General features: G+C 46.3%; 1 protein-coding gene and 1 long non-coding RNA gene across 2 annotated transcripts; both read left to right on the top strand.

Moving 5' to 3' along the window:
* Nucleotides 1-6,804: 6,804 nt before the first annotated feature.
* LOC120665332 lies at nt 6,805-8,543 on the top strand. The gene is made up of 2 exons (XR_005671146.1): nt 6,805-6,898; nt 7,033-8,543. It is a non-coding gene; the product is annotated as an uncharacterized LOC120665332 (long non-coding RNA).
* A 4,520-nt stretch (nt 8,544-13,063) lies between these two features.
* Nucleotides 13,064-16,132, top strand: LOC120665329 (solute carrier family 35 member F2-like). The gene is made up of 11 exons (XM_039944870.1): nt 13,064-13,359; nt 13,482-13,576; nt 13,667-13,724; nt 13,812-14,006; nt 14,439-14,518; nt 14,602-14,684; nt 15,015-15,066; nt 15,169-15,237; nt 15,471-15,557; nt 15,641-15,705; nt 15,799-16,132. The coding sequence occupies exons 1-11, from the start codon at nt 13,245-13,247 to the stop codon at nt 15,944-15,946; spliced, it is 1,047 nt and encodes a 348-aa protein (XP_039800804.1). The 5' UTR covers nt 13,064-13,244; the 3' UTR covers nt 15,947-16,132.
* Nucleotides 16,133-18,812: the final 2,680 nt, after the last annotated feature.

Below are 18,812 nucleotides of genomic sequence, written 5' to 3'. Positions count from 1 at the left end.
GCATGATCAAGCTGCAGAGCATGTGGGTGGTTTTTCGGCATCTAGGACAGTAGCATCTTAAAGGACAGCATCTAGGACAGTAGCATCTTAGAGGACAACATCTTAGACTAGTTTGGCATATGCCTTGGCTGCCTGCAGCTGGCTGCCTATAAATATGTAACCACCTCTCCCGTGGAGAGCATGACATTGTGTGAGATCGTGCGAGTAATAAACTAGAAAATTCCCAACTCCTAGTGTCATCCTCTCTCGAAGAGAGTAATGGTTCAGATTCTTACAACTGGTATCCGAGACGTAATATCCTGTAGCCAAAACAATTCCTGCTCAATCCCCTCCCAAGCACCCCTTAGCTCCGAGCTGGTTCCAGTCAACAGCAGCAGGAACAACCCCTATTTCCAGCCAACAGCAAGCACTTCAGCAGTCCCTGCTCACCCTTCCTCACCTGAGCAGGAGAGCAGCAGCTCGTCAGGAGTTGTTTCTTCCCCACGCAGCACCCCCTAGCAACGCGCCATGTCCGCAGGATGCTATCGGCCCTCGGTCGCCTCGAGTGTGCGGCACCGGGAGGAGACCGAGCTCGCCGCGATAGAGGAACGCGAGCGAACAGCGGCGGAGACCACTGCGACGGCGGCGACGGCGGCAAGGCTGGCAGCAGCAAGGGCGGAAGTGGAAGCAGCATGAGTGGCGGATGCAGCGCGTGCGGTGGCAGTAGAGCTCGTGGCTCTGCGCGGTAGTAGCATCAGCAGCTCTGTCTCGGCCGCCGGCAACACTGATGCGGAGCTCAGGGTGGTTAGAGAGGCGGTGCGAGAGCGGACGGCGCAGTGGACGGCCACGCAATCCCGCGGGCGCAGCGGCGGCAGCCCGGATGGATGCGGGCAGCGGCGGCAACTGGGTTGACGGAAAGCGCGGCCTTCACAGGCGGCGCGGCTCTACCTCCCCGAATCGGCGCCGTGGCTACCATGGGTCCAGGCCATGGTCAGGGACATCGGTCCCGGCGGTGGGTGGCCTACCCTCACCAAGACCAACTACGTCGAGTGGGCCGCGGTGATGAGGGTGAGGCTCCAAGTGCGACACATGTGGGAGGCAGTCCGGTATGGCTGAAAGGACCTCGGATGTCGCCTAGAGGGAGGGTGAATAGGTGTTCAACAAATTCTGCAAATTTCAACACTTCAACACACTATCAGCACACTGACCGGTCAGACCGGTCAGGCAGACCGGTCAGACCGGTCCAACACTTAGAAAGCAGAACAAAATCACAAACCGGTCAGACCAGTTGGAGTGACCGGTCAGACCGGTCACACGCAGAACCTGCACAAATATCAGAGTTTCTCCCCTCCTCGAGCTCTAGCACAAATACAACCTGGTGTAGTATTCCTGCAAGTGATTATAAATGTGTTGCAAGTCCTGCACACACAGAAACATCACACCAAAGTAGATCGATACGGAATTACAAAAACAAAGCTAGAACTCAAAGTAACGAGGCAAACCACAAAGGAGACATAAGGATTTATTTCCTGAAGTTTAGATTCACCCAAGTGAATCCTACATCTCTGTTGAGGAACTCGTTGGGCTGAGTCTCTTTCAACTCGATCCCGTGAGTTGGGTCTCTTTCAACCACTCCTCCTTTCCACTATCTTGATCCTTTCCACCAAGGGGGCAAGATCACGCCCGCACAGACTTGCCGCTACTCACCACACCATCGGGAGCTAGCCGACGACGCCTAGCCATCTAGGAGGCAAACCTCCAAGAGTAACAAATGCAAACTTGAAAGCTTTGACGAACCAAGAGTGCTCAAACTATGGTTTCTCTCTGCAGCTCGAAATGGAGCTCTAACAATGGTTTCTCTCTGCAGCTCGAAATGGAGCTCTCACAATGCTCAACAATCCCACACACGCTCAATCTCTCAACCCAACCAAAGAATATGAAATCTAGTTGGCTCAACTCACAAAGAGTGTTGGGGAGAGCTTGCTGGTCAAGAAAATAACTTTGGGAAGCTCAAGAATGCCAGGGAACCAGCCGCCCTCAAAGGAGAGGGCTGAGGGGTATAAATACCCCACTTTCAAAAACTAGTCGTTGCTCTGTCAGTACAGACCGGCCAGACCGGTCTGTTCAAAAACTAGCCGTTACACCTTGGACCGGTCAGACTGGTCCGGGCCAGAGAAGCCCAAACCCAGGTTTAGGTGCTCCACTTGGTCCACCAAGTTGACACTTGATCATCCAGGTAGCACAAAGTAAGTTCTTAAGGGTTTTCTCTCAGGATTCTCATTTGGGTGACCTATGAGCACTTTTGACCGTGTCAAATAATCAATGTTGCATCCCTCTTGATAGTACGGTATACCTACACTCAAGATTAAATCTAAAACACATTTCATCCACTTGAGTCTTGAATCACTTCATCTTTGCCATACTTTGATTTTCTCGAACTTGGGATTCCAACATTGCATAATCTTCTCTTTTGAGCAAATCCATACTTGAGCTAGTGACTTAGAGTCCCAATATCTTTGCAAATCTATCCTTGGATCCTCAAGTCACTCTGATAAGATATTTGATGCATGCATCGCTTCTCACAATAAGGCTTGGATATGATTCTTCGAACACCCCACGTATACTAGCACTTCACCTTAGCATTTCGCACACATGGTGAGCCGTCGCTCCACCAAAGCTTGCTTAGTCCCTCGCACTAGTGATCTCGGTTGGTTTCTTCATCACTTACCCTTGCCATGTTGAGTTAAGCTTTGCACACCGACAATGAATTCCATATTCTATTCTCATATCTTCATTTCTTTGTCTTGCGTTGTAATCATGAATGATAACCATATTTCACGCATTGCAAGCTTTCATAAATAAGACCAATATATCTAGCTCACAAGTGTATGTCTCTTTTTATTTTTATTAACCCATGAAGCCTTGCAATAATGCTTTCAACAATTTGTACTTCAAATGTGCCAAGCCATGAATAAAGACCATTTGATAATATTTCATGAATACTTGTCTCTTGCTTTCCTTCATAATATTCTTGACTTTCAACAATAAGCTTATCTTTTATTTGATTCTTTTTCACATGAGTCAATGCATAAATGATATACAAATAAGTCCATGCTCATGATATCTCAAATAAAGTGTTAGTCCTTTAATCATATTTGTCATTCAATTCACCAAAACCCATTTGGGGCCTTGATGCACTTTCAACGGCGATGTCGGCTACGATGAGGATCCACGGGCGCTGGATGCCCTCATCGCTGCAGTCCCATCCGAGATGCAGTTCACGCTTTCCAAAAAGTGGACTACCAAGGAGGCCTGGGACGCCATCGCGGCGGCACGCATCGGCAGCGACCGCGCCCACATGACTACGCTGCAGGCACTTCGCAAGGAGTGGGAGAACCTGGCCTTCAAGCCATGTTAGGACGTGGATGACTTTGCTCTCCATCTCAACACTCTGCTACAGAAGATGGTGCAGTTCGGCGACAACACCTACGATGAGGAGAGAGCTGTCGAGAAGCTATTTCGGTGCGTCCCCGAGAAGTACAGGCAGATCAAGGAACTCTATCATCAGCTTGGGACAGCTGGAAGAGCACGGCTCGCGCATTGAGATCAAGGACGGAGTCATGAGGATTTGGGATCGCCATCCTCGCCTTCTTGTCAAGGTAACCAGAGGCGCAAGTCGACTCTACGTCCTTGATGTGCAGGTAGCACAACTCCTCTGCCTAGTTGCTCGTCGGGATGACGAGGCGTGGTAGTGGCACGAGCGCTTCGGGCACCTTCACTTCGAGGCCCTGAAGCGGCTTAGTGCCAAGGAGATTGTGTGGGGCCTGCCATGCCTCAACCATGTGGAGCAGCTCTATGACGTCTGCGTGTTGATGAAGCAGAGGCGACTCCCTTTCCCCCAGCTAGCGAGCTTTCGAGCCAAGGATCGGCTCGAGCTCGTGCACGGGGACTTATGTGGCTCGGGGACACCGACCACATCGGGAGGACGATGCTACTTCCTACTGCTCATCGACGACCTCTCCCGCATGTGGGTGATGGTCCTCGGCAGCAAGGGAGAAGCTGTGGATGCCATCACACGCACACAGGCTGCTGTGGAGGTGGAGTGCGGCCGCAAGCTGTGCACCGCCAACGGTGGCGAATTCACGGCGACTGAATTCGTGTCGTACTGCGCTGATGAGGGCATTCAGCGCCACTACTCCGCCGTACAGTCCGCAGCAGAACGACGTCGTCCTCAATCACTCCTTCGTGTGGTGATGACTGGGGAGAGGCGGTGGTGATGGCCGTTTACATCCTCAACCACTCTCCTACCAAGGCGCTCGATGGCAGGACATAATACGAGGCATGGCATGGGCACAAGCCGGCGGTCTCCCACTTGCGGGTCTTCGGCTGCCTCGCATTCGCCAAGGAGCTTGGCCACATCGGCAAGCTCGACGACAGGAGCACTCCGGGAGTGTTCATCGGCTATGTGAAGGGCTCGAAGGCCTACCGCATTCTTGACCCGAAGACACAGCGTGTGTGCACGATGCGCGGTGTTGTGTTTGACGAAGGGCGAGGATGGGTGTGGGACAAGGCGGTGGACGATAGCTTGGCTCTGACGTACAATTACTTCATTGTCGAGTACGTCCACTTCGAGGGAGCTAGGGGAGTAGGCAGCTCTTCTTCACCGAGCGTGCCTACCCTAGTCCCCGAGCCTCCACCGACTTCGGCGCTTGCTACACCGGCAACACCACGCTCTTTAGCCACGACTCTAGCTGCGACGAGCTCCTCGCCTACACCACCACAGCCGGCCTCGCCACGCACTCCGGCACTGATAGCCACCCCTCCGGGCACGTCTACTCCAACACTAGCTCGTGTTGAGCACAGCCCGGTGGAGTTTGCTACTCCTCTCTCTCACGACGAGGAGCGCATTGACATGTACCACGATAGCGAGTCGTTGCTGTATCATACGATGGAGGACCTTCTCGGCGACCAGCCGGTGCCGGGACTGGTGCCTCACGACCTGGAGGCGCAGTTGCACCTTGCGTGCGATGACGGCGAGCCCCGATCTTTCGCTGAGGCCGAGGGACACGTGGCATGGCGTGCCGCGATGCAGTCGGAGATGGACGCGGTTGAGAAGAACTGCACTTGGGAGCGGGAGCTTGCTGACCTCCCCTGGTGGTCACCGTGCGACCACTCTTAAGTGGGTGTTCAAGCTGAAGAGGGATGAAGCTAGCGCCATCATCAAGCACAAGGCTCGCTTGGTGGCACGAGGCTTCGTGCAACAGGAGGGGGTCGACTTCGACGATGCCTTCGCCCCCGTGGCACGGATGGAGTCCGTGCGACTCCTCCTTGCGCTGGCTGCCCAGGAGGGCTGGCGCGTCCATCACATGGACGTCAAGTCGGCGTTTCTCAACGGCGACTTGAAGGAGGAGGTCTACGTGCACCAACCGCCGGGATTCGCAATCCCCGGCAAGGAAGGCATGGTGCTACGCCTGCGCAAGGCCCTCTACGGCTTGCGGCAGGCACCGAGGGCGTGGAATGCCAAGTTGGATTCCATGCTCAAGGGGATGGGCTTCGAGCAAAGCCCGCACGAGGCGGTCATCTACCGGCGGGGCAATGGAGGAAATGCCCTGCTGGTGATCACTGGCACCAAGGATGCGGAGGTGGCGGCGTTCAAGGAAGAGATGAAGGCCACCTTCTAGATGAGTGACCTGGGGCCTCTCTCCTTCTACCTGGGGATCGAGGTGCACCAGGACGACTCCGGGATCACGCTTCGACAGACCGCCTACGCCAAGCGCATCGTTGAGCTAGCTGGGCTCACCGACTGCAACCCAGCTCTCACTCCGATGGAGGAGAGGCTGAAGCTGAGCCGCGACAGCACGACGGATGAGGTGCAGTACCGGCATCTTGTGGGGAGCCTTCGCTACTTCGCCCACACACAGTCGGACTTGGCGTTCTCCGTCGGCTACGTTAGTCGATTCATGCAACGACCGACGACGGAGCATCAGCAGGCTGTGAAGAGGATCATCCCCTACATTGCAGGGACTCTCGGCCATGATCTCCACTACCCGAGGTGCCTTGGGGCAGCACACTTCGTCGCGTACAGCAACAGCGACCACGCCGGCGACATCGACACCAGCAAGAGCACGAGCGAGATCCTCTTCTTCCTTGGCAAGTGCCTCGTTAGGTGGCAGTCGGTCAAGCAACAGGTGGTGGCCCTGTCCAACTGCGAGGCTGAGTACATAGCGGCCTCCACCTCTTCGACTTAGGCGCTCTGGCTCGCTCGACTGCTTGGTGATCTTCTCGGCAGAGACACTGAAGCGGTGGAGCTCAGGGTGGACAACAAGTCCGCTCTGGCCCTGGCAAAGAATCTTGTTTTCCACGAACGGAGCAAGCACATCCGGGTCAAGTACCACTTCATCCAAGGCTTCTTGGAGGAAGGGAGTATCAAGATGAGCTACATCAACACCAAGGACCAGCTTGCGAATTTGCTCACCAAGCCCCTTGGGAGGATCAAGTTCCTTGAGCTTTGCTCCAGGATGGGGATGGTCCAGCTTTCCCACAAGACGACACATAAGACTTAGGGAGAGAATGATGGGAATAAGCCTTGTACTGTCGGTCTTTGAGGTTGGCAGCAACACATGGTCCTTGCATGGTCAAGCTGCAGCATGTGGGTGGTTTTTTAGCATCTAGGATAGTAGCATCTTAGATGACAGCATCTAGGACAGGAGCATATTAGAGGACAACATCTTAGACCACTTTTAGACTAGCATCTTAGACTAGTTGAGCATATGCCTTGGCTGCCTATAAATATGTAACCACCTCTCCCGTGGAGAGCATGGCATTGTGTGAGGTTGTGTGAGTAATAAACCAGAAAATTCCCAACTCCTAGTGTCATCCTCTCTCGATGAGAGTAACGTTCAGATTCTTACACGGACAGGTTAGTTATGCATTGCATATCTTTGCTGCTACCATGTAGATATCAATTATCAACAATATTTTCACACATTTTACTTTTTAACTGGATATTTTCTCAGATTTCTAATAAGCGTGCCTATTTCCTTGTATGTGCAGGAATACTGTGTCAAGAACAAAGATCGAGTTGAAGTTGTCGCAATGCTTGGACTCTTTGGATCGCTAGTCAGTGTAGTTCAGATGTATACTCTTCATAATTCATTCCTGGCTACAGACTGGTAAATCAAACTGGTATATGATCCATTGCTATGCTATCTATGAATTTGCTCGCTTTGACACAGTTAAAATATAACCAAAATGTTGTGAAACAAACCTACTAATTTTTAAAATATATTTATGTTACCTTTAACCTGATAAACCTTAGATTTCTATTTGAAAGGAAGAGCCTAGAAGCCATTACTTGGTCATCAACGAGGTAAGAAAGTACTCCTTATAATGGCAGCTCTTCTATCTGCTATATACCTTCTTTTTTGTTTTGACAGGAGTTCCGTCATACACCTTATTAACTAACTGGAAACTCACTCCCAACTTTTCTTTTCTTTTGTTTTATTTCCAGATAAGTCTATTTGCAGGGGCAAATTTTACTTTCTGCTCCGTTACACCTTTTGTTATTAAAGTTAAGTATCTCAAACATGTTAGGGATGTTTTTTTTAAAAAAATTGAGAGAACGATGTTTTAAATTATGTCCTGTCAAGTGATTGAATTATTTGAACAAATAAATAATAAAGAAAAGATGTTTCAATAGTATTGGCTACAATAGAGTATCAGCTAAAAGGACTCTCTTTTTGTTGTTTCACAGAAGTACAGTACAACAATAACCAACATTGTTCAACCTTTCCCTCTTAACATCTGACATGTGGGCAGTTGCTATTCAAATTTTATTCTACCATCAGCAAATGAAAATGTCTGAACCCAGATACTTGTGCCAGATTATGACATATTACCCAATAAGCTTATGTACCTTAGGTGCAACCTACAGATAAATTGGCTGTACTACATAGCATTCACAGATGTGAACATTGGATTGATCATCTACTCAATGAAGTAAGTTTGTTCAAACCTTCCTAGATCATTTTGTAAATCATCTACTCAGGCTTGCAGAAACCTAACAGAATTACTTGGATGTAATCTATGAAATGAGAGTTCTTCATATGTCAAACAAGCGAGTATAGAAGCAGCAGCACAGGATTAGCAACTTCAAGATGAGGATAATTTAACAGAAAGTGGTTCTAATTCAGGAAGACAAGAAAGGACACATAATGATGAAATTGATATCTGTTAAGGGATCAATGACATCTCCTTGATAACAGATATTTTCATCCCAAATCAATATGGCAACATAAATCAGCAGAGTATAATGCTGCTCGGTTCATGTATAGGCAAAACTGTTAATATCTCAAGCAACCAAGGCAATTTGGATGCAGAAGTAAATTGATTTTTATATTATTGTTCCTTATACTCAACGTTTTGTTCCTGTACCATTATTGTCTCGCAAAATATTTCCTCGATTAATTTACAATATGCATTACATACCAAAGCTTCTCGCAATGCAAGGGTAGAGTGATGAACTCTGGGGGCCAACGAAACTGCTGTAACTGGCCCGGGTTCAGCCAATGTACTCTTCTTTGAGATGAAATCAGAGGGACCGTCCATCCCTCTTATAGTCTTATCGAGTTATTTAATTTTATTTTTTACAGTATGCATTGGATAAAACGTGCTTTCTGACTAAGAACTTAAGAACCTGCCACAGATTTTGGACTAAAAAACAGTGGAATAGCAATAAATTGGGAAAAAGATAGAGAGAATTCCCAGTGTCAACTTTGAAAATTGACACCTCCATGGTAATTAGAATAACACTGAACAAGATAGTGGCTATTAGACTGCCATGAATGAGACAAAAAAAATATATTTTTTTTAAAATAGCAATAGCTGACAAACTTTGATGGTGCACAAAAGGAGGGGAGGGATTTTAAGTAATTTGTGATTCAAAATCTCTCTCAGAATCCTACATATACGTGGTTCATTGTAAAATGCTGCGGAAAGTATAACTGTAGAAGCTTTTGGCATGCAGTACGACTTAAGAGGTAAATGGGCATGTGCAAAATGTCCAGTAGAATGATCAGAACATTATTTACCCTCTAAAAACAATTACTTTATTTCAGTGATTGTGACTGAAATGGAGTTATCAATTACTGGAGATCATAGATATGTGCCAAAATAAACCTGAATCAAATAGTCTTAGCAAGAAAATATATACACAGAGAGTGTATCAGAAAAAGGTAGAACCTAATATGAATTGAAGGTGGAAACGAAAGTAAGTTAAAGCATCAACCTTATGTTCAGTCTGCGGATTACTTCCCCAAAGAAGTGCAGCTTGCATCCAAATGATGCACCTGCACATACATCAATGACGACAATTACATCAGCTTCCTTCAAGGACGGTTGCAACCTGTCTTCAGACATCAGATATTATGAAAACCAACGCTGCCTTGGGTGTTCGGACGCAACACCAACTGAAGTAAACACAATAATGTCTTTTCCAGAGTTCCAGGCAACACTTCCTATGCACTTCTGCAGATGCTGAGGTGTTGTGTGGCAAGCAGCCGATGGCCCAGTTCATGCGACCGTGCACAGATGGTAGCCACGGCGTCATTCCGTTGAACAGATGGTGCGCGCGCTCGAGCTTGCGAACCGGAAGCAACGCTTCCGCGAAGGTCAGATTGGTGGACCTGTGGTACAGCGCCGTCGCAAGTCGCAACCGGTCAATGCCACCATCCCAGCAACCCTGCGCTGCACCGCCGTCGTTCGCAACCTCCAACACGGGCTAGCGCAGCCCGTCACATTCGCTCCTCCGCCATTGGCCCGTTACTCCAGCTTACAGTGAGCCATCCGCCCATCCGCAGCCGCAGGGCGCAGGCGAATCCCTTCCGTGCCGCCCACCTTCTACAGTTCTACTAGGATCTTCGGTGGCATCCCCACCGCTAGATCCGCTCCTATGGTTAGTGGCTCACCCATTGTCCTTTGCTACTCATCCGCTCCAAAGGGGAAAATTCGAGTATGCCCTCCTCTTTCTTTTTTTGGACCTGCTTGCCTCCCATGATCCCATCTAGTAGGATCTAGTAGCCCTGTACATGGTCCGGTTATAAACCAGCCAACAGTGGAACCAGCCCACTTCTGAAGGCTCGTGGCTGGAGTCTGGTTCTGAACTTCATAAATTCTTTGTCAGCTTAAAACTTGACTGATGATTCATATACTTAACTATAAAAAATGTTGCTAGTGTTTTCCACATTTTTTTAACTTCTGTAATAATGAAAGTGCATCTAGGCCCCTTAAATAATTTTGTTGATTTTTGTCAATAACAATTTGGGGATATGATGGTTTCAAGAAAGTGTGTGCAAGAATAAAATGAGAAAATCAAGAAGAAGATGAAAAGAAGGTCCCCAATTTCAAAATAAATATGGTGGATTCTATCGGAGATTTAATTTTAATTTTCGATTTGAATTTGAGTATAGGTTCACCGTACTATCAAGGGGGACGCATTTGAATGAATTTTAGGTTGTTAAAATGTTTCATTTGAGATGACATATTTGAGAGAAAACACTCACAAAACACTCCTCTGCACAAAGTTTCTGCACAGGGTCGGATGATCCGGGGGTTACCACGGATGATCCGGTCAAACAGTGTTGGTCAGTTCTGCGCAAGTCCGGATGATCCGGCCTTAGCCCGGATGATCTGGACTTGGACATTTGTGAGCACCTGGTAGTGCCAGGCCGGATGATCCGGCCCTACACCGGATGATCCGGACCTGGAAGTTCAAGTGTGTGTTTTTGGCCTATTCTGTTCCTACCCCGGATGATCCGAGGTTACTCCGGATGATCCGGGAACCACCAGAAAACACACAACGATCACTTTCGGGGGTGGGAGTATATATACCCCTTCACCCCCTTCATTTACTCCTCTCTCACTCCCCGGCCAACCACGCCTTCAAAGCATTCATTCCTTCACTTCTCTCCATCCTAGAGCTTGATTCTTGTAAGAAAACACCTAGGGATTGAGAGGAAGTGAGATTCGAGGTGTGATTTGAGAGCACTCCGTGGGCTAGCACTTGTTCATCTCAAGAAGCACTTGAAGCAACCTTTGATTCGTCGATTCACGTTTGTTACTCTTGGAGCTTGGCTCCTAGACGGTTAGAGGTGCCGGTGAGCTTCCATTCTCTTGTGGTTGAGCCCCGGAAGTTTGTATTACCCCATCCTTCGTGGACATTTACTAGTAAGCTACTCAATCCTCTTGTGTGGTTGATTGAGTGAGAGAAAGGGTTATAGGGCAACCCTGCTCTTTGTGAGCACCTCAACGGAGACGTAGCTCCTTTGTGGAGTGAACTTCGGGATAAATCTTGTGTCCATTTCATTTATTATTGTATTTATTATTCTTGAGCTAATCTTCACTTGATCTACTCGTTAGTTGCATTTCTCTTGTGCTAAACTGGTTCACAGGCTTAGTTACTTTATTTGTCAATATTGTATTCAAAGAGAATCGTCAAAAGCCAAGTAAATTTCAAATCTCATGCAAGATTTTTTTTCCTTGTCGGATCATCCGAACCTACGCCGGATCATCCGGGCCTGACAAGGACCGGATCATCCGACATAGGGCCGGATCATCCGGACCTGAACTGTTTCTATCAAGTTTTTCAGGAAATTTTTAAACAGTCCAATTCAACCCCCCTCTAGACCTAGTGTCGATCCTTTCAAATAAGTTGTGGAATCACAAACTTGTATTCTAATCAGGGGAATTTTCATCCATACCACCACTTTAGTGGCACTTTTCTTCTAAACCATTAGTCTAGTCAAGAATCTGCATAGGGTGGGGTTAGAGTCAGATGCTTCATCCCCTCAAGGAATATATCATGAACTTGATAAGAAAATTTGGGAAATGGAAAGAAGCCATTTTCTTGATAAAACTATGCCTAAGAGCACAGTAGAAGGTACCTCCAGCCAGATAAGCACTAGAAATGTAGTCCTGACCTGATTGCATAATTTCTTCTTACAAATAGCATGATATTTTTATTAAACTGCAGAGCATCGAACTCGTCATTATTCTGACAGCAAAGCAGGCTGAAATAGAAGGATAATGCAGAAATAGGACTAAAATAATGTCAAGCAGTTGCATCATGAGCATATTCCATTCTTCTGTGAGGGTGCGAAGGTCCTTTTCAGTGCCCCCATTATGTCCATCCATCATATCAATGTTACCTCACCGCAAAGCATCATTTTGGCTCATGAATCCTGATCCTCAGTGGTACTCTGAAGATATACACAAACTTCGGAGTTAAGACAGTTGTTGATGTATTAGAAAAGATGAGTGCCATGATATAAGCCGATGAAGAGATTCCCTCGTGAAATAGTAGAGGAGCTAGTGTTTAATTTTTCATGATTTGGATCTATCAACCGTATATTTTTTTCAGTAGTACGACTTTAAAACATTAACAGGGAATATTGATGAAACAAAACTCTCCATGCACTGAAGTCTACCGATCTAGTGACACTCCGAAAAACACGTGCTCGTCATCTAAAAAACAGAAAAACACGCATTCATTAAAAAAAACTCTCCAAACAGAATTTCCAAACGATGAATAAAATCAAAGCAAAAAAAAAGTATATTAGACTACAGTAAGACGGGGGGCACTGACTGCTCATAGCAAAACTGACTCCATATTTGGTTATTTCTGTTGCTATACGTGTCCGCATGCAATTGATGTCTGGTCTATAACTGTGCCCGCATGCTTGATTGTTTGGACGCAGCAGCAACTGTACCTGCATCAGATCCGCCGTTTTCTCCATCCAGACCGGTGGCTGCTGCATCATACTATCAGACCGACCCTCTTCTTTTCTAATCCTAATCTGAAAATCATGCCAAATCTGAAATTATAAGTCAGCATTTCCTTTTCAGAAGCTGTAACAATCATCAGCTGTACGGAGCACGTGGCCAACGATGACGCCCTGCAAGTTGCAGGGGACATTTCAGGCCGTGAAGCACGAGACATGTATGGTGTCGCGATGGGACAAGCACGGTGAGCCAATGGCAAGATCCAGACCACACCCTCTATCGTTTGCAGAAAATCAATTGAGCGGGCACATGATGCCCCTAACTACCCGGCGGTTAGTTTATTGCACGCGGTCCATCTGCCAGTCCCGCACTGCTCTCCACCTATCGTTCTTCTTCTTCGGTCTCCTCCCCTCTTTGTTCACCGGCGACCCGCCGTATAAATCCTGCTTCTGCAACTGATCTGATCCGAGGCTTCCGTGCTCGGGCTCATGGAGTTCAAGAGGAAGGATGTATGGGGCCTGCTGCTCGTGCTGCTCCTCGGCCAGCTCGTCGCCTTCTCCATGGCCGCCTCAAGCTTCACCTCCTCCCTCATCGCCAATCTTGGTACTCGATCTTTCATCCTTTTCACTGGACTGATACATAGACATAGAATTGACGAAATACTTGATAACTGTTATCTGGATATGGATAATATGTGCTCATTGCCATGTAAAATGTCCGTGTAGGAGTTGATGCACCACTCACACAGTCTTTCTTCGGATACCTGCTGCTGACCTTAGTTTATGTACCAATCGTCCTGCATCGACGGCAGAAGCTGCAAGTAAGCATGGCTGCCTCGGAGTCAACTCTGGAAACTGTTGGTCTGCTGCAACTCATAGCTCTTACTGTTTTGAGTACTCTTGTTCTGCAGATTGCTTGGTACTGGTACCTAGCACTGGCGTTCATTGATGTACAGGGCAACTATCTTGGTGAGTACAGGCACCACACAGACACACTGAGTCCAAGGAAGTTCTTCTTACTACAACTGATAACCGTCTAAAAACAATATGCTGTAGTTGTGAAGGCATACCAATACTCCTACATCACCAGTGTAACTTTGTTGGATTGTTGGACTGTTGTATGGGTCATCATACTCACCTGGTACGCACTGGGCACAAGGTATTCTTTCTTGCAGTTTGTAGGGGCAGGGACATGTGTGGCAGGGCTTGCCCTTGTGCTCCTTTCAGATGCGGAATCAACAGGGGAGCCAGGTAAGATACTTGAAGCATCTTAACAGTCAAATTAGAAAATCAACTACGACACCTCAAGAACAATGCCACTATGGTTCAGATGTATCTTCCTCCAAAATTCTTAGGAGCCAGATTTAAATTTTTCGAGCCAGGAAATTAGAATTGCAGTTATATAGGAAAGTTCATGGTATTAGTAGAACAAATCCAGTATAGCAATTTAGTGGTGGTTAATAATATGATGACAATAAAACATGTGTGTAGTAAGCATAGATTTATGAATGAATTTAAATGGCGTTTATGTTTTAACAAAAAAGCTGGAGCACTGCTCAATCCTATAAGAGGAAAAGCAAGCGGGGTTTTACATCTCCTGTAAATGAGTGAAATCTACTTTCCAGTTTCCATAGCAGAGCTCGATGAATATTTATACTGTATGGAAACTTTAATTTTCTGCAGATCCAAGTAAAATACCACTTCTGGGGGATGCCCTTGTTATTGCCGGGACAGTTTTTTTTGCATTTAGTAATGTTGGGGAGGTTAGTTCACCTTATGTGTACCTGCTGCTATCGGCAACAGTTTCACATTTCTAATAGGCATTCCATTTTCCTTGTATGTGTAGGAATACTGTGTCAAGAAGAAAGATCGAGTTGAAGTTGTTGCAATGCTTGGACTCTTTGGGTTGCTTATCAGTATGGTTCAGATGTATCCTCCAAAAATTCTTAGATTTATTGTGGGTTACAGACCAGTAGAGCAAACTGGCACGGTTCATTAGCTATGCCATCTATAAAATTGCTCTCTTTTAAATGGTTAAACTATCACTGCAATTTTCCTGGAACAAAAAATTATTGTCTATGATTCTTTATTGATGTTGGAGACCAGTAGAGCAGACTAGCATGATCCATTGAATGCATTTATATATTTTCTATCTTTTGCAAAGTTAAACTATCAGTCTTTCACCATAATTTTCGTGGAACGAATGTTGTTCACCATATGATCTACATTCATGTTAACCTTAACCTGATAAACTTTTAGACTTGTATTTGAAAGGAAGAGCCTAGAAGCAGTTACATGGTCTCCAACAATGGTAAGAAAAGTACATTTTATCGTGAAACTATTTTATCTGCATACACCTTTTTGAATTAATTACTTGGAAACTCACTACTGCTTTTGTCTTTATATTTTCCAGATAAGTCTCTTTGCAGGATTTGCAGTGGCAATTTTCATATTCTACACAATTACTCCTTTCGTTCTTAAGGTTAAGATCTCTAACATGTTACTAATGACCTCCACAAGTAGGGAAAAGAGAAACTTGGGCCCTATCAAGTGGTCGTGAGTTATTTAAATAAATAAAAATAAAGCAAAGCGGTCTTTAACCATACTGTCTCACTAAAAAAGTAAAAAGTATCAGCTAGAGAAAAGGCCCACTTATTGTTAATTCACAGTCCAATAATAATTTGGCCCTTTTATTTCCTGTATGCCCTTTTCAAGATGAGTGGAGCAACATTGTTCAACCTTTCACTGTTAACATCTGACATGTGGGCAGTTGCCATTCGAGTTCTATTCTACCATCAACAGGTGATCTTTTAATTAACCCAGAATACTTCTCCCAGATTATAACATATTAGCCAATATACTCATATACTTCAGATGCAATGCAGATAAACTGGTTGTACTATCTAGCATTCACAGTTGTGGCCGTTGGATTAATCGTCTACTCGTTGAAGTAAGTTTGTTCAAACCTACCTAGATCAGTTTGCAGATATGTCACTCCCGGTTGCAGAAACCTAACAAATTTGCTTACTTGTGATCTATGAAGTGAAAGTTCTTCAGATAATGAAACAGCTGCAAGTGCAGAAGCAGCAGCCCAATATCATCAGCTTCAAAGTGAGGATGATTCAACAGGAAGTGGACAAAATTCAGGTATCCAAGAAAGGACACATAAGGAAGAACTTCACATCTGTTAGTAGGTCAATGTATAAAGACACCTCCTTGTTAATAGATAGACCTGTACCCGATTCGATATGGCTATTAGTGACAACAGATATATGCAGAGTAAACGGTTGCTCAATTCATGTATAGGCAAATGCATTATTAGCTCAAGTGAAAAAATCAGGATGTGGGAATCAGAATTACTTTTTTCTACACCTCAATCCAGCAAACAATTTACAATGTATAAAAAATATAGGTTCAAAATAATCTTTTAACTAAGGGTTTGCGAACCCATCACATCTAGCTTGCTAGAAGGGTCACAGCAGTGTGAGAAAATATAATGGGAGATATGGCAATTAAAGTAGTATTGAACAAGAGCATGTTAAATATATATGGAGGCAGAAAACTTATTTCTGAGTAATGTTCATTTTCTTAAAATCTAGGAAAAGTAGCTAAAATGGATGTGTTGAAAAGAATTGGTTAAACTTCAGTTGAACTATCAGAATATCATCTGGACAGTAAAATATTGACTGAACAATTTCAACCTTATGGTGGTTGGAATTTATAACACAGGAGCCGAAACTGACAATTAAATATCAAATTATGCCACAAGCAGACATTGACAACTAAAGTATCAAACAAAGTAAAAAAATCATTAACAGAAAACAAACATTGACAACTAAACAGAGTATACCTTACAAAGTATCTGGTGAAGATGTAGTTGATTACCCTCAATGGCCGATTGGCCATGACTGACAACGGAAGCCATATAACAGTGCTAAGCTGTAAGCCAAAAGCGTAATATTCAAATGATCTTCCAGCAATAAAGTATAGATACAGTCATAGTCTCAGAGAGAGAATGCTAGAAGCTGAACTGGACACAAATTGAGGGGAATTCCAGACTATGAATAAAGCATTAGACATACATCCAGTGTTAACCCCATCCATGGCGGAAGATGGTGGATGTGAGGTCAAATCGATGTGGCCGACAGCTGATGTCCTTTTACCGAGTATCTCTTGCAGCTTAACCATGCTTGGTGTCCGCCAAACGATTTGGATAGATCAGATGGGGGGTTGCAAGATTCGAAGAGCAGGCAGGCAATCTCAGAGACAGTGCCGGCGATCTGTTCGGAGAAGGTTCCTCTTCCAATACTGTGACGATGACGGCCGATGTGCGCCATTTGTTGGATGTCTTGCGGCTGAAATAGCTGGAGGTCTCGTCGGGTGTTGGTGGAGTTCTTTGCGTCTTGATCCAAGGACCGTAGCGTTAAATTTGATGTTTCCCAGGGTCTTGCATGCATTTTCTCCGGATGAGTGGTGTGGACTTCCTTGTAAATCTTTCTTCCTCCAGGGTTCTTGATGTAAAAGTTGGGTTTTAATATATGGGTTCCAGCCCCTTCGCCAAAAAAAAACCTTCGTTCTGCCACCGGATGCGACAGCAACAGAACGTCTCAACCTGACGAGTGACGACACAAGGCAACGCCGCCTTTGGCCTGTGCTCGCTTGGATAGGCTAAAGCCTGGAGTATGCCCACCCGGTCACCCCAGCTCAGGCGACTGAGCACAACTGCACTTCACATACAGCAATACAGGCACAAGACCAGCCACTACGTCGTCATTCATTCCATCGAACAGGTGGTACGTGCGCCGGCGTTAGCAAACTGCGAGCAATGGCCAGTTGGCCAATCAAGCAGTCAGGCGGCCTACGATGCCTTGGCCCTTGCCGTACCTCAACCCCGTCACCATGCGTCCTCATCACATGCCCTTCGTCGGCGACCTCCGCTCACCGTGGCGTTGCTTGTGGTCTTTGCACCTCCGCCACAACGCGGTTTTATTATTTTTTTTATTTTTTAATTTCGTTTTTATAAAAAATATATTTTCATTCTCGATATTTACAGAAATATATCTCAGCCGCTCCGCTGCCGGGCGGCCGGCACCTAGTCGCTCCGCTGCCGGGCGCCAGGGGCTTTTCTGCAAAAGTTTTCGCGGAAAATTTGCGCGTGGGCCCCTGGAGGACAGGCCGGCCGGCAGCCGGCCGGCCTAAGGGGCCGGCCGCCCGGCAGTGGAGCGGCAGGCCCCGGCCGCCCGGCAGCAGGGCGACCAGCTCCCACAAGTTATATATAAGGGTTGGCGGGTCCCCCACCCCTCATTTGTATCACTAAAATTCCAGAAAAAAAAAGAAAAGAGAGGAAGGGAGGGAGAGAGACGAAGCACTGCCGGATTTTCAAGCCGGCGATTGCAGGTAACCAAAATTCTTATACGCTTTACAAACAGTTTATGTTGTAATTATTTTTGTTGACACAGTATATTAGCAATCAGTTTAATACAAGCGTTGATACAGTACATGACGTCCTCAGAATCCACCTACATTCCATGGAGTAAGGTGATGGCAACAGTCCCCCAAATAGTCCAGGTGCCTATGTACTTTTGCGGATCCTTGTGCAAGCTAATGAAATCAAGGGTTTTGGGGGACGACTTTGGCATGAGGTTCTTCATGTGCGAGAATTACGAGTATGACCCTCCCAAGCATTACGGCAAGGATCGAGGAAAGGTACTACAAAACACTATTAGAGTTTGCCACTTTCAGATCTGGTAATGACTTCTAACATGATTTGGGGAAAGACTCCACCGCCTCTATGTGATTTCGTGCAGTGGTTAGACACCGAGCAATCTCAGCATGATAAGGACCACGTTGAGCGTCAAGCAAGGTGGGCTGCACAAAGGTGGCAACGAATGCTGCAAGAAAGACCAGAAAGGGATTCAAAAGAGGATTGCAGAAGTGGAACGTCAGAAGGCAGAGGAACGTGAAGCTGATAGGGAGAGGAAGCGAGAGAGAGTCCGTCGTGCTAAGGAAGCAGGGCCTGAAGCTATTAGGAAGGGAAAATATCCCCGGTGCACTCAA

This window comes from Panicum virgatum, chromosome 3N (assembly GCF_016808335.1).
Source record: "Panicum virgatum strain AP13 chromosome 3N, P.virgatum_v5, whole genome shotgun sequence".
In the NCBI taxonomy this organism is placed as follows: Eukaryota; Viridiplantae; Streptophyta; class Magnoliopsida; order Poales; family Poaceae; genus Panicum; species Panicum virgatum.
This window is presented reverse-complemented; position numbering and strand designations above follow the sequence as displayed.